This window comes from Scardinius erythrophthalmus (genome assembly GCF_964197995.2).
Source record: "Scardinius erythrophthalmus genome assembly, chromosome: 19".
Taxonomy (NCBI): Eukaryota; Metazoa; Chordata; class Actinopteri; order Cypriniformes; family Leuciscidae; genus Scardinius; species Scardinius erythrophthalmus.
Genome location: NC_138239.1, coordinates 17,776,321 through 17,792,532, shown reverse-complemented (window position 1 = coordinate 17,792,532; position 16,212 = coordinate 17,776,321). Strand labels below are relative to the sequence as shown.

The following is a 16,212-nucleotide window of genomic DNA, read 5'->3' as shown; positions in this document are numbered from 1 at the left end:
ATCTTTCGTAAATCTCAAAATTAATATTTATTTTCATACTTTACATAATGCTGTTATGCCTAAATTCACTTCCAGCATTTAAAATGACTGATTGTACTTTTTAGTTTATTTTTTATGTAGGTAGACAAAATATTATAGAGCTTAAATATAGGCCATTTGATGATTATCAGTCATTAATTTTAAAATAATTAAGAACAGATAATTTTCATCCCTTAGTAAAGAGGTCAAAACAGCAGCTGTTTGCATTAACATGACTGGAAAATGCGCTTGGTAATGTTTGTGCTTTCCCAGGGGTTTGCGATGTAATCAAATAACAGTGATTACAAAAATGATAAAGGGATTTCATTTCAGCTGAACTTTGGCCTGACTGAATTTGCCAATGTACACTGAAGCTCTTTGCCTCCAAGTTTACACTTTGAGATATGAGGTCTAATCACTCAGTGGTCAGATGAAACATGGATAGAATGATCGAAGAGGTGCATTAAGACGTCATGGTGCCATCTGGCTTGGGGCAGGTTACTGTTATTTTAAATTCACAGCTGAGGCTTACTCTAAGTCTACAGAGAGAAAAAATGAGAGAGAGATGCATATCGTGAGAGGGGGATGTAAAATAACGTGTGTGTACTACACACGGAAGCACAACAGATGTTTTCTGAAGAGCACTTATATAAGTGGGCTTTAGATACATGGTTAGCAGGAAAGAAGAGAGAGAATGAGGTACAAGTATCCATCATGGTCAAGTCAATCACAGCTGATGATCTGAGACGGCCGCAATGCGCATTGCAAAGTCAGATGACGAATGTAGAACTGAGTCACTGAGAGACTGTCACACTTGGGTTGCAAAAAAAAGATGAGATAGGATATACTCGCAGCAAAATAGTAATAGAACTAAAATACTAAGACACACATGAGGAAACTAAGGCTCAGGACTGTGTCCGAAATCACCCCCCTGTACCCTCATTCACTATTCCCTACATTAGTCCACTAAAAGTTCACTTGAGGGAGTGAATGAAAACGAGTGAGCGAATTCGGACACGGACTGTGCCAGTAGGCCTACTGCTTCTGTATAGTTTGTGGTTGCTGTTTAATAATTAATTGAAACTAAGCAAATAGGCAGCTAGTAGTAAGATGAAAAGATTGATCTTGAACTTTGTCAATGAAACTATGTATAAACCTTAATTAAACAATTTAATAATCAATTAAAAAGGAATTTATACCTGTATGAGATTACGCTGTAGCCACATTGACCAGCGGGTCAGATGCGGGTCAGATTTGGCGCACGATTCTCAGTGCATTATGGGTATTCTGTAGCCGCTGAGCATACATCGGTTGTACTAGGGGTCGGTGATATGACCGAAATCTTATATCACGATATGAATAATTTTTTAATATTGTACATGCCCATTTGAAAAAGATAAAACCACATTATAGAGTAAGTTGTGGTAATTTCACAGACAAAACTCAGAAAACGGAGCAGAATATATAGCTTTTCTCGTGGATATCTACTTAACATGATACTACTGGGTGCCTGAAACAAAATCTGTAAAAAAAAATTGATGCCAAAATGTTGTTGTTGTTGTATATTGAATTGTATTGCCATATCAGCTTCAGGTGTTTTAAAGATTAAAAAAATATTCAAAAATGTTTGTATATATACATATATATACACACACATAACCCGATAAAAGATTCCTGAATTGTACTTGTGATTTAAATTGTAAAAGTTTTTCTAGGTCATCTTACAAAATGAGTAAAACGTGCTACGATATCAACATTGTCTCTGCACCTTCATTAAACACCCATAAGTCACAAAAACTATTTGTCCTGGAAGTAAAGCCAGCCAATCAGATCTGGAGATGGCAAACACAAAAATGGCATCTGACTTTGAATATAAGTTACTATGAGACAGAGATATCAATTCCTGTTTGCGCTGAATGTGCTCCACAGGAAGAAGCTGTAAGTTGACAGTTTCAAATGAGTGCAGCGGTTGACAGTTTCTCTGGCAAAGGGCATTTAAAAAGCCAAACTCCATCAGTGTCACACGGATGGATGAATGGATTGAACGCCATCTATCTCTAATGAGAATGTGTTTCTCTAGTGCCTCTGAGGAACTGGACCATTAAATAAGCACAGTCAGGAAAATTTGTCCCGGGCCTTGCTCAAGGGCACGCAGCTGATAGGGGCCTATCAGTAACTCTTTTGTACAGATTACCCCCCAATTGGCCCAGACACACCCAGATAGAGTCAGTCACTCCATCTTTGAGAACAGAAGGTGTCATTAAACACCTATCAATAACAGCTGGACACGCAAACACACCAGACATGACATCAACTGAGGTAACCGGAGACCAGTCCGGGTCAATACTTTGAGTTCGCAAAAATACATTCTTGTGCACACACAATGCGCACCATATATCAAACATCTACAACATCTGAGAACATAGTTCATAATGATTTGTAATAACGAAATTGGTGATTATGGGGAGGGAAAAACCCTAACAATTACATCTCAACATTTTGATAAACAGTAATTCCTTCACACACACTTGAACAACAAGTATGCACATAAACAACAAGCACACATTTCTGAAGTCTCAAGTTTTGGCCATCTGTGACATGGAGCCCATCCAGGACGCACCAGAGAAGACATCATACTGTTTTGGGTTTTATAAATACCCCTACGTGTACAAAGAACAGGATTCTTGTGCATTAAATAGCTAATTATAAAAATGTATATAGTTAGTTTAGACTATTACTTCAAGTATTACAGTAAGCCAATTCAGTTCTTTATACACATTGTACATTTGCCAATCTCCCAATATACAGACCTTTCATGGCACTTCTGCAGATTAAGTACACTTTAAAACTGCCTTTGAGGACTGTTAAGATCTACATTCGGACAAAGGAGCTGGATCAGCGTAATCAGGCCGTCCTCTACACAATAACAGAAGGTGTTTGCTGAGGAAATCAGAGCATTTCCCTGCATGAAAATGTGCTTTATATTGCACTGAATCAGTGCAAATGCAGCATTTTTGTCAAATGTACAATGAGTTCCAAAAGACTGAGATCACTAGTGAACATGCTTTGCATTTTAGTTATTTAATAGAAAATGTTTAAAATTTTCACATTTATTGGAAAAAACAGAGACTGCAGGATGAGTCATCAATAATTTTAATCCCATTTTCCCAAGTGAAAAAGTAAAAAAATGAAGAATATTTATATATATATACACACACACACACACACACACACACACACACACACACACACACACACACACACACACACACACAATACATGTTTGGGTTAGTATTATTCAGTAAGATTTAGTTAGAAATTAGTATTTTTATTTAGCAAGAGTGCATCAATAAAGACATTTATGTTACAAAATATTATTTTTGATTTATCAAGAAATCCTGAAAAAAAACCTTTCCCCCTAAAAACTATTAATCAGTTAATCCCCAAAAACGATTAATATAAACTGTTTTCAACATTGATAATAATGTTGAACAAGAAATGTTTCTTGAGCCCCAAAGCAGCATACTATAATTATTTCTGAAGGATCATGTAACACTGGAGTAATGATGCTGCAAATACATTAAAATAGAAAATAGATATTTTAAACTGTAATATTTCACAATAATAATTAAATCATAATAGACTATGTTCAAAAACATAAAAAAAAAAATTTGTTTTAAATTGATATATGTGTATTGCAAATGAACTGTGTTCCACAAAAAAAAAAAATAATTAATAATAATAATAATAATAATAAATACCAACAGCACTTCCATAATCTACTACACAAACTGTTTCTTCATCCTGGTGATGCATAAAAGAGTTATCTAAATACAGACAGCAAATCTATTGATTTTTCATCCCACATCTATTGCCAAAGTATATTAAAAGCATTTTAACCACGCTACGTAAATCCAAGTCTTCAGCAGTTTGGTCCACACACACACACACACACACACACACACACACACTTGTCCTGCTCTGAACACCTCCTCCATCTGTGACACTTCCATCCCACACAGAGAATGACTGAAACGGATTGTGGCCTGCCCCCTTGTTTTGTCCCTGGGCCATGCTGTCTGCTTTTTAAACAAAGTTCCCACTCACACACTTGTTTAAAAGAGAATATTGTCAACTTCTTAACGTCACCTCCCACGTGACAAATTAAACAGTAAGTACTTCTCGTCTCAGCCCTAAAGCAAACGTAGAACTCTGAGGCAGTAAAACATGACTAGTGCATGAATTAAAGAGGAAATTATATCTGCCATCTCAACCACCAAAAGAAGTGATTCCCACTTTTGGGAAGACAGCAATACTGAGAAAATGAGTGTGTCATTTAATGTCTCGCATCACTGAGAAGCTCTTTCCCTTTGGGTAATGTAAAGTGTTTAGAGTTAGAGTTTGCTGCCGGTTGTGCTTTGTGATGACTAAAACTCTTTTAGTTCTGTAGCAGCACGCGTCCTTATGGTGTATAGCAGAGGGAATTTCTGAATACCAGAACGTTATTTATGAATATTCTCTGAACGTTCAAAACATCAATGTTTTGAACATTTTAAGAACTTTTTTGATCATCCGAACGTTAAGGGAACATTCCATTTTTCGCAAACGTTACTTTTAGGACGGTTATGAAACAAGTATTAACATTTTTAAAAAACAGATGAACGTGCAACTAAAATGTTTCAGAAAAAATAAACTTTACATGAATGATGTATAAATAAAAATTGTGCTAACATTTTGAGAACATTATTAAAGACCAGATAACTCTGAATTAACATTCTATTATACCATGGTCTGGGTGAATACTCGATTCTGATTGGCTGCAGGGTGTCCATTAAAAAGTGATAGAGGACACCTAGTAAATAAACCGTCAGGCGTAACCAGGGAAACCAAGTTATTGTTTGTAAAAACTTTAGATTTCGATTGTAAAACTAATTAAAATATAAACTAATGTTTTAAAAATGTGTTATTTGGCAAGTGACCATGGTTATAAGCGGGTTAATGCCCTTCGAGGTGTCCATTGGTATTAATGGACTTCGGCGGAGGCATTAATACCTGACAATGGACACCTCGTCGGGCATTAACCCTTACTTAACATACTGGAAGAATGTGTGTTCATAACTTTGAGAACCTTGCCAGAACGTTAGCAAAAGTTCTGACGACTTTATTCAACTAATAATTTTCTTCTGTGTGGTTCTTCTGTGTAGTTCACGTAATGTAACAGCGCAGCACTTCTGGGTTGTAGGTCAGAACGTAGGCTCACTATTACACTTTTTCTGCACACTACGTCAACAGCTTATGAGAATGACATGGAAGAGAAGAGATGGTTGAATAAAGTTGTTATTTTTGCGCACAAAAAGTATTCTCGTCGCTTGATAAACTTAAGGTTGAGCCACTGTAGTCACTTGGACTATTTTAACAATGTCTTTACTAACTTTTCTGGGCTGGCAGATATCAATTACCTTGCAGCCTATGGACGAGTGACCCAGCTTTCAGATTTCATCAAAAAATATCTTAATTTGTGTTCCGAAGATGAACGAAAGTCTTACAGGGTTGGAACAACATGAGGGTGAGTAATTACTGACAGAATTTTCATTTTTGGGTGAACTAACCCTTTAAACATGGCATTTACAGAGAGCACAGTGATTTAATTCACTACTCACACAACCCTGTGTGAGGTCAAAGTACAAATGCGCTGTTTTTGCCTTTCATTCTCAACTTAATAGATAAAATCACAGTGTGGTGCAGTGTTATGTTTGACTTTGTGATTTGAACATTATGTTCATATTGACTGTACACAGACACAGTGTGTCAACATAAAGATGAGCAGTTTGACTGACGAGCCAAATAAACAACTTCAGAACATTTTGTGAACCTGGCAACTTACAAAGACAATGTTAAACCTAAAGAATCTAAAACAGCAGAGAAAGTCAAACCACACGCACTTGCTGAGATGTCTTAATGTTTATTGGCAACCAAACGTTTTAGGTGTGCCCAGTAATGTTGAGTGATAGAGAGCAGTGAGGTGTGGATGAATACAGCAAGCAATCAATCCACAGCTTGGTTGAACGCTTTAGTCACAGACCTTGTATTTTTATCAGCTAAAAACAGGAAGTAACTCAATCTCGAAGTTGTTTCACTTTTAACAGTCAGGAATCCGACCACAGTAAAGAGAAATTGCAACCAAAGGAGGCCTCCATTTCCAGTTTCACTCGGGGAAAATGAACATACACACCCTCAGTACACTTGCTGTTGTCATCACATGACCTTGCCAATCACCTCAGAAGTCTCTTATTGCAGTTCCACAGTACTTTTATCTGTTCACTTTTTACAACCCCCTTCAGACATGAACACACACTACCAGTTTCACAACCTCTATCCAAAGCAATGCTAAAAAACAAACACAAATATACTGCTAAGTAATTGCATGACGAATACTTTACTTGATTTTACTATTGCTGCTGCTGCTTTTAAAAAGTTGATAGATAGATAGATAGATAGATAGATAGATAGATAGATAGATAGATAGATAGATAGATAGATAGATAGATAGATAGATAGATAGATAGATAGATAGATAGATAGATAGATAGAAGCAAAATCTGTCTTTCTCCATAGATAGAGTAATATCTGTCTTTCTCCATAAAAATGTTTTTACCTGAATTCAGGGAAATAATTTTGGGATCAGCTACACTCATTCGTCTTCAAGACACCTAACTGTGACTGTCCAGCCGTAGCTGATGGACCTGAGACCACAGATGAACGTCACTGTCATGTCAAAGGCAAGGGACAGATTGCACTCGGCATGTGACAGCATGAAGACACTTAGACATTACCTTATTTTGTAGTTCGGTAAAGTGTGCTTCTTCTTGATAACTCTCTTGAGCTGGTTGACTATGATGGAGGTGAGCTGGGGCAGAGGACGGCCCTCAAATTGAGACTTCACCTCGAAGTCTATGAGCGGGTCCTCCAGGAAGGAGAAGGACCAGTGCGTGAAAGGCATGCGGGTGAACTGCAGCTTCAGGCGGCCCGCCACCCGGGTCATCTTCACAAACAGATAAGCCGATTTACCGAATACTAAATCGACATCAATGGCCAGATGAAAGCCGCCGTTATATTCTAAGTCAACCTCGAAATTGAGCTCCTCTGGCATGTTGTCTTCATTGAGAGCCACGGGTTTCATGAGTCTGGCTGTTTTGAAAACGGGCACCGAGTTACCCAGGGAGATATCCCGCAGACTGAGCCCCTCCAGCAGACGCCCGGCGGTCTTGGTTTGGAGGAGCTCCTCAAACTCTACCTTGATCTTTTTAGTGATCCAGTGCCTGACGACGGGGGTGTCTCGGAGCTCGCGGAATAAAAACAGAAATATGGAATTGAGGAAATCGCATGTCTCTGCTTTGGAGGCGTGCTGAAAGTCGCTCAGGGAAGGCGGTGGCGAAGACGGCTGCTGTTTGGGGCTGCTGCCGGGGACGGTGGTCTCTTGCTGCTTTGGAGAAGCGGCCTCCGGTTGTTTGGAGGCAGACGATGTGATATCCGGTTGTAGCTGCGTTGATTCGCATTGTTGGTTGCTAAAGTAATCCCTCAGTGCGGGATCAGGAACTGCTTTGACATATTGAACTGTCCTAGCGACAGGCTCGGGGCTCCTCCGGTACACCAGTAAGAGCTGCAGAAGGAGCGTGACGATGGCCCCGGAGAAAGCAGAAATTAATATCAGGTATATCATTTTCGGATCCCCCGCTAAGGCGTGCGGGTTAAACTCTGCTCATGTTCCGCTGTCAGCCCGATTAAACAAAAGCGAGTTCCACCTGGCCGCTCACAAAGCTGCCATATCATCTGCTCCTTTCCTGGCTGGGCTTCGGAAACTCCGGCTGATTGGTGGAACGTATCATCACGTCAACGCGCTGGAAGTCTTGCGTCATGACGGCATCTGCCGGGCAGCCACCCAATGGATGTGATCTCGACAAATAAAATTGTCATAAGAAACATGTACTCAAGCAAAGATGTTTTGGACTGACAAATATCATAAAGAGGGAACTTTCAGCGTCAGAAAGAGCTTTATTGTCAAGTGTGTTTGCGCACACAATGAATTTACCTGGTATTGAAGCTTCCAGTCCACACATATACATATAAATATAACAAGGCACATAATAACATTTAAGAATAAAAACTAAAAAAAAAAACACAAAAAAAGTATAAAGACAGATAGTTTTAGTCAGAATAAACATTTACAGTATTGTGAATAATAATAGGAATAAATAGGATTAAATAAATGTACAAGGATATTGCACAAAAAAGTGTGGTATTGCCCTCAAGAGGGAACTAGCCTGTTGGGAAGAAACTGTTCCTGCCCCTAGATGTTCTAGTAGTGCCTGATCTGAGGCGCAGTCTGGAAGGCAACAGTTCAAACAGGTGGCCGGGGTGAGTGGAGTCTGATGATTTTACCTGCCCTTTCCTTACTTGGGAAGAGTCCTGGAGGGTGGGCATGGGGGCACCAATAATCCTCTCAGCAGTGAGGAGTGTCCGCTGTAGTCTCCTGATGTCTGATTGGTGGCTGAACCAAACCAGACAGTTATAGATGAACACAGGACAGACTCAATGATGGCTGAGTAGAACTGTGTCAGCAGCTCCTGTGGCAGGTTGAACTTCCTCAGCAGGCGAAGGAATTACAACCTCTGCTGGGCCTTTTTCACAATGGAATTATGTGATTGTCCCACTTCAGGTCCTGAGAGATGCCTAGGAACCTGAATGCTTCCATACTGCTGCTCATGATGGAGAATGGGGGGAGTGCTGGGGTGTTCCTCCTGAAGTCCTGAATGTAGTTTTACAGCTAGATGGAAATGATTATATAATGCAATGACCTGAGGGAGAGAAAAAAACATTACTGTGGAAGTTCCATATACATTACATAAAATGACCTGGTTCCAACCCATTTTTTTATTTTATAAATTAATGTAAATCTTCTGATGTAGTTTTTTGTATAAATGCAAAAGCAACATGTAATGTCATTATTATATGTCATATTAAGTCATATGGTGCTGCTTGTGAGGATTGTGTTTTGTTCTCAGCCGATAGCACTGTATATGTTTAACCACTGGGTGTGCAGCCATTAACTTGATTGAAACAATTAATCCCCATGTTGGCTGGCGGTAGTACTCTCACACATCCTGTTTGATCTTTATCAACTTATGTTTCATTGGTGCTGGAGATCTGAGAGACACATTTATAATAGATTACAAAAGTGGTAAGCCAAATCCAAACTGAGGTAAACATTGCTCCAGCTCCATCTTGTGGGCTGTCAAAGATATTGGTGCAAAATAAAAACAGGCAAAAACACTGCACTACAATGCACTGCATTCTGCCTCTATTGCAACCGGCGTAAATTTTAAATTTTACATAACTGGACTAACCACATAACGTATTATATTATAGCTGTATATATTACTACCATATGGACTTCAATTTGATACACTCATCTCTGACTGATAACAGATTACTTCCTAAAGTGTAACACTGAAACAAGCATTTTTGTAAAGCTGCTGAAACGCTGTTTGAGACAATTGAAACCCATTGAAACTATGTGTATTGGGAAAAGAGCTATACAAATGCTAGGCTACATTTGAATTTGATTGAATTGACAGTTAATCAATTCACTGTCAACTCAATTCACTGTCAATTCAATTTTATAATTCAATCATTGAAAGTTTGGGAGAAGGGTAAAGCAATCAAACATGAATGGATTTGAAAATTAGCATGAGAGAAAGAAAATGATGAAAGCATACTAAGATGTTTCTGAGACAATACAAATATGCTAGATTATAATTGTAAAGGATACAATTTGACAGTAAGAATTTTATGTTTATTTATTTATATTTAATTTAAAAATCAGCTTGGTGATAAAACTGCAAATTACCACTAGGGCTATTAGTGCGTGTTCCAGTGTATTGCAGTGCACACGTTTCCTCGTGTCAGAATGGCCGAGCGGTCTAAGGCGCCAGACTCAAGGGTTCATCCTTCTCAGATGATGAGGTTTCTGGTCTCCGAATGGAGGCGTGGGTTCAAATCCCACTTCTGACAGTACATTTTAGATATTCGAAATAAAAAATACCTTACATGTATACGTTTAAATGACTTAAACAATATAGCCTGTGTGTGTTCAGTTTACACATTAGACAGAGATCAATGATCACTTAACTTGACATAAGCTAAACGAGAGATTTTAAAATATAAATAAAATCCGTTTTTGAGACAATTTTGAATCTATTAGGCTAGGCTAAGATTACAAAAACAAAAACAAAAGTAGAATAAAATATGGAATTATAATAATATTTTATAATTCCAAGGCTCCTTGTCAGAATGGCCGAGCGACGTGGGTTTAAATCCCACTTCTGACATGAGTCTTTAGAGTGATAGGACTCAAAATGAAAACGAGGTTTATTCACGCGGTGCGTCGTGAGCTAGAGCAATGTAAAATGAACCACACCAGATTTCTAGCTGTCACGACTCACTGTCACGATTTCCATTTAAAATATTTCAGAGTCAGTGATCGTGCTTGATATGCACCATTAGACGAATTTGCTGTCTGGTTTCAGACATTTTAGAGGCAGATCACCGGAATTAGATATTGAATTCGTTAACGACTTCTCACACACATTGTATGATAAATAAGTAAAACTTAAAACGGCAAACACAGATACGACCACATCGATTCAATTATAGATTGCTTTAGTCTCGTGTCGAAAGACAGTCAGAACTGTGAGAATGATCGATTGCTTCAGTCTGGCGAATGGGACAGTTTCTGTTCCTGACGTTTATTGTGCAGCTCGACTTTTGGTGTAAAATATTAAATAATGGCACAGCCTCCACCAAAACCATGGGAAAGGCGAATCCCTGGAACCATAACTGGACCATTAAACTATCGGTTCGTAAAAACTCGTCTTATTTTGGCCAGCATGGCCAGCATGTTGGAACGCTAGCGAAACTATTAGCTCTCAAGCAAATATAAAATCTATATTTGACGAAGTGGTATTTTTGTTGTAAAAATAATAAGTATGTGCATACGTTTGGTTTTACAGTGATTCTGATAAAAGTTCTGTATGGTTGTATTGACAATTATACTTTTGTTGTTAAGTTACGTAAACTTAATGTTTGGCTCGTACTCGAGCATGTCAATAAGTGTTTGCATGTGAGTGTCAAAGTTCACAGATACTGTGTTCAGTCTTTTACTTTTAAATAGAGAATATTTGACAACTTTCAACTATGTTTTATTATTATTGCTTTTCTATAGATGTGCCATTTCTTTTAAATGTTTTTATTTTCTTATATCTAGCTCTACTGACTTTGGATCAGCATCACATAGTGGGCCATCAATGTCTGGTCCTCCACTTCTAACACGTGTGGCACCACCCATCCCTCCAAGATCCGTCCAACAGGCATACCGCCCTACATACAGCTCATTGCCCTCCTCATATAGCCCTTATGGGAGCTCCATGTATGGGGGGGGTTACAGCCCCTACAGCTACAGTGGTTATGGAGTTGGAGGTGGCCTGGGTTATAACCGTTATAACTTAGGGGACGACGTCCCACCCAGCCGTTTTGTCCAGCAGGCGGAGGAGAGCAGCCGCGGAGCGTTTCAGTCCATTGAGAGCATTGTCCACGCCTTCTCGTCGGTCAGCATGATGATGGACGCTACTTTCTCTGCTGTCTATAACAGCTTTCGCGCTGTTCTGGATGTGGCCAATCACTTCTCCCGCTTACGCATACATTTCACAAAAGTGCTGTCTGCTTTCGCCCTGGTTAGGACCCTTAGATACCTATATCGCAGGCTGCAGAGGCTGCTGGGATTGCGTCAGGATTCAGAGGTGGACGATTTGTGGGCCGACAGCGCGGCCTCCTCTGTGGTGTCTGCTTCAGGAATCAGAGGTGCTGGGATTGATGACCCCAGAGTGAATTCTGTCAAATCATGGCCCATTTTCTTGTTTTTTGCTGTCGTTCTTGGAGGGCCGTATTTGATCTGGAGGCTTTTGAGGTCTGCTGAGGGTCCTGAGGAAAATGGTGAGACATTCCCTTAATGTTCTGTCTGTTCTCATTCCAGTCTTAAACCTCACTCACTCTTCTCACTATTAATTGGTCTGACATGAGTCTGGTATTATTCAGTATCTAGCCTATCACTTCTGTTTCTATTTTGCCTTTAACGTAGGACCATGGGACTGGTAATGAGAATGATTTACACTACTGTTCAAAAATTAGGGGTCAGTAAGATTTTTTTTTTAAAATAAATTGGTAACACTTAAAGTGCCGCTATTATGCTATTTAAAGGCAGTTTCATTTTCTCGTAATATACATTGCACATCACCACATTTTTCAATGATTCTAAAACGACTTGGCGGATGAATCAGTCTCTCTAAAATCCCTCCTTTCCGAGAGCCTGCTCTGCTCTGATTGGCCAGACGCCCCAGTCTGTTGTGATTGGTCTACCGTGTACAGCGTATTTCGGAAGCTGAACGCCCATTACCATAACTGAACTTCAGTTCCGTCCGAAGGCTTCCTAAAGCTCAGCGATTGTACACCCTGTAAAGACAGTAACTATGATGTCTATTTTACCATATCAATCCGAGCGCAAGTCTGATGATGAAACATTGGAAGAACTAGTTATTCAACCTGAACCTCCATCGCAAAAATAACTTGATCAGGACGTTTCTCAGTGATATGCTACTCATTTTGATGTACATTATGAGATGTTTCAACTGTAATTCCTCACCATCAGCATTAACAAGTGTATGTTCATCAACAAACCAATGTGTATATTTCTAATTTTGCGGTGCACATGCAGGAACTGTATCAATAACGGTGCATACGTTAGCCGAGCACTAGCGTGAATGACTGAAGTGACATTAAAGTTTGCAAAAAAAAATCTTGCTCCATCCTTTATCTTTACTCAAAGTAGTAAGAACAACAGACATCTGCATTAATACACAGTTTTAGGTAATAGTGGCCCACAGATAGGCCTACTTAGCAAAAGTATTTCAGTAAGACAGTAATAACGGGAGTTAGCCGGTTAGCCAGAAACTTTCACAATATAAAACACAAAGCTACGTATTTTGAACACCCAGAAGAAAATAATACATCAACAATTAATCGTACTTACAGGTTGTGGTTCTGAGGAGCAAGCTGGTCCAAATAAACTGGGCACTGACCCATATGTCAAGAGCAAGCGTTTTGCAAATCCTGCGTTGAACAGTAAAATGACGTGTTTGAGGGCGAGTCAAGTTGTTTGCAGACGGACAACGTACAACATAGATGGGTATTATGTAAATGTATGTTCTAGTGACGTAGAACCGTCACGCAGTAAGATTCAAATTACAAACGACTCGTTTAGGCGGTTCTGAGTTGATTCTTTCTTTTTGGAGACAATAACTTTAATAATTTATCGCACACTTTCGACTCTACAACTTTGCAGAACGTTTATAATATTCACAAACAGCTATATTACACAAAAACATAATGGGGCACTTTAAGGTCTCATTTGTTAACATAAGTTAATGTAGTAACTAACATGAACAATACATTTGTTACATTATATTAATCGTCGTTAATGTTAGTTAATAGAAATCCAGCTGTTCATTGTTTGTTCATGTTAGTTCACAGTGTATTAACTATTGTTAACAAATACAACATTTAATTTAAATGATGTATTAGTAAATGTTAAATTAACATCAACTAAGATTAATAAATGTTGTAGAAGTATTGTTCATTCTTAGTTTGTTAAATAAAGAGGTCAACTAATTAAACCTTATTGTAAAGTGTTACCAATAAATGAATACTTTTATTCAGAAAGGATGCAATAAATTAGTCAAAAAAGTGACAGTATATTGTACCACTAAACAAACACCACTGAAAGAAGCTTCTACACTTCTCAGTTAGACTGAGACTTATCACAGTCATTTTATCACTGTGTCATTCAGAAGCCCTGTACATCTGCACCCTTAAAACATTTGCTGCTCTACAGTAAATGCTCGGCTCAACGATAAGGATTTTTTTACTGGCCCATTCAAAATAATCACTGGCCCTGCCACAAAAACATAATATATGAGTAAATTATGAAAAATGTTAAAACTGCATAAATTAAATATAGATAAAATTATTAAAGGTACAAAACCGACAACTGTCCCAGGTGTCTTTCATGCTGGCCCCAGGCTGTCAGGCAGCCTTTATTATTTAGCCCTTAAACCTGTTTGTATGTAGTTTTTTTGTTGTTGGTATGTGTCTGAAAAAGTAGCCCTATATGTAGTCGTGTCTGTATGTTTGTGCTTAATATAAGATATGTTCTGTTTTTCAGCCACTAACTGGGCAAGTGGGGAGGATGACCATGTAGTAGCACGAGCTGAGTATGACTTCACAGCTTCGTCTGAGGAAGAGATCTCTCTACAGGCTGGAGACATGCTTAATCTTGCCCCTAAAGGTAAGAACAAGAACAAGACTCTTAACATAATCTGAACAGAAGTGTACTTCAACACTTTATCACACGCAAACACACTGTCTACAGTCTAGATAATCCAGTGAGAAAATTTAAATAAAACACAAATCCTTTTTGCACAGCAAATTATCAACAATGTAATATTTTAAATTTGACTGATGTCAAGCATATACACTTTGTACCATGTACATTTTGTTCTAGGCATTGTCTTACAGCTTGTACTCAATGTATTCCTCTCTTTTTTGCAGAACAACAGCCCAGAGTGCGTGGCTGGCTGTTAGCCAGTGTGGATGGGCAGATCACTGGCCTCGTCCCTGCCAACTACGTTAAAGTGTTGGGCCGGAGGAGAGGCACAAAGCATGCAGAATTAGAGAGGATGGCACAGGCCCAGCAGGCGGCACAGAACCTTCCAGCACCTCAAACTGCCCTGGCTACAGCTTCTCTTCCCAACTCCAGGCTGGCTGTCCCTACCACATCACATCCAGACGATCTGCTGGAGTCTGTTTACGGGGAGACACTTCATGCTGCCCTGGAGGTGCAACCTTCCACAAACAATAGCAGTGATACTCTAGTGATCACCTCAGAAAAGATGGACTTATGAATAATCTGGATGTGTGGGGAGGTGTGTGTGTGTGTGTGTGTGTGTGTGTGTGTGTGTGTGTGTGTGTGTGTGTGTGTGTGTGTGTGTGTGTGTGTGTGTGTGTGTGTGTGTGTGTGTGTGTGTGTGTGTGTGTTTGTGTTGGTGGGAGCTAAGAGAATAAGTGTATCCTTCATTAGAATGTATCACCCTCTATATAAATTGGTCCAACAGATAAAAAAGGAGAGGAACAAATGAAAAATGGAGGTATTGAAAGGGAGGTGAATAGTCTTATACCTTTATAATGTATCATTTGAACTGCTAATTTCACAAATTTCAGTAGACTGTTAGGCTCAAAGCCATTACCAATGTTGTTGTTTTTTCCCTATAACAAAAATGGTGGATATTTCAACATTATAGTTTGTGTTAATAAGACCCATTAAATTATTTAGAAGAATAATGGATACAATTTGTAATGATATGCTTTAAGCATAAAATGTTACACATATGTTGTCATTCATGTATACAGTTAATGCATCTGATTAGTTTAAATTGTGAGTTCTTATATCAATCTGAATCTGTAATAGAGTGTTTCTAGTGAATTTCATTATGGGAATTCTCTCACTCTCCAATGTAAGAGTTTTAGATTGCTGTTCATCTTTCTTCAATGTTGTGAATATTTAATATTTGATTTTTAAGCTGTTGTATCAAGGATTAGTTTGTGCATTTCTCTGTGTTTTCAGGCTTGTTTGTTTTCTCATAATGATACTCAGTGTGCAATTATGTAAATAAAAGCAATTCTTTTGCCAGTAAATAATTAAAAAAAATTATATCCTGTCATTTTCAGTTGTGTAATAGTTCCAACATTTCTAAGATTACAGAATTACTGATTGACATTCAGCTGGTTAAGAAATTGCTTTTGGAAATAAATAAAAAGAAGTAATAAAAATGTGTTACACAATACACAATCAGTTTCTCTACCGTTCAAAAGTATGGGTTTGGTCATTTTTAGATGTGTTGTAAAGGAGTCTCTTATTGTACAGAAATACAGTAAAAACAGTAAAATTGTGAAATATTACAATTTAAAACAACTGATCTCTATTTTAATATCTATGTAAGTAATTTATTCATGTGATGGCAAAACATT

General features: G+C 38.5%; 2 protein-coding genes across 2 annotated transcripts in view; one reads left to right on the top strand and one right to left on the bottom strand.

The window, feature by feature from the left end:
* Window positions 1-7,875, bottom strand: part of pdzd8 (PDZ domain containing 8) — a 48,118-nt gene extending 40,243 nt beyond the window's left edge. The window contains exon 1 of the mRNA XM_081394263.1: window positions 6,852-7,875. Coding sequence (XP_081250389.1) covers window positions 6,852-7,738 — 887 coding nt within the window. The 5' untranslated portion in view covers window positions 7,739-7,875. The remainder of the gene's footprint in view (window positions 1-6,851) is intronic.
* Window positions 7,876-10,370: 2,495 nt separating this feature from the next.
* pex13 (peroxisomal biogenesis factor 13) lies at window positions 10,371-16,149 on the top strand. The gene is made up of 4 exons (XM_081394262.1): window positions 10,371-10,933; window positions 11,342-12,066; window positions 14,351-14,473; window positions 14,737-16,149. Exons 1-4 carry the CDS (start codon window positions 10,863-10,865, stop codon window positions 15,087-15,089), a joined length of 1,272 nt encoding a protein of 423 aa, XP_081250388.1. The 5' UTR covers window positions 10,371-10,862; the 3' UTR covers window positions 15,090-16,149.
* Window positions 16,150-16,212: the final 63 nt, after the last annotated feature.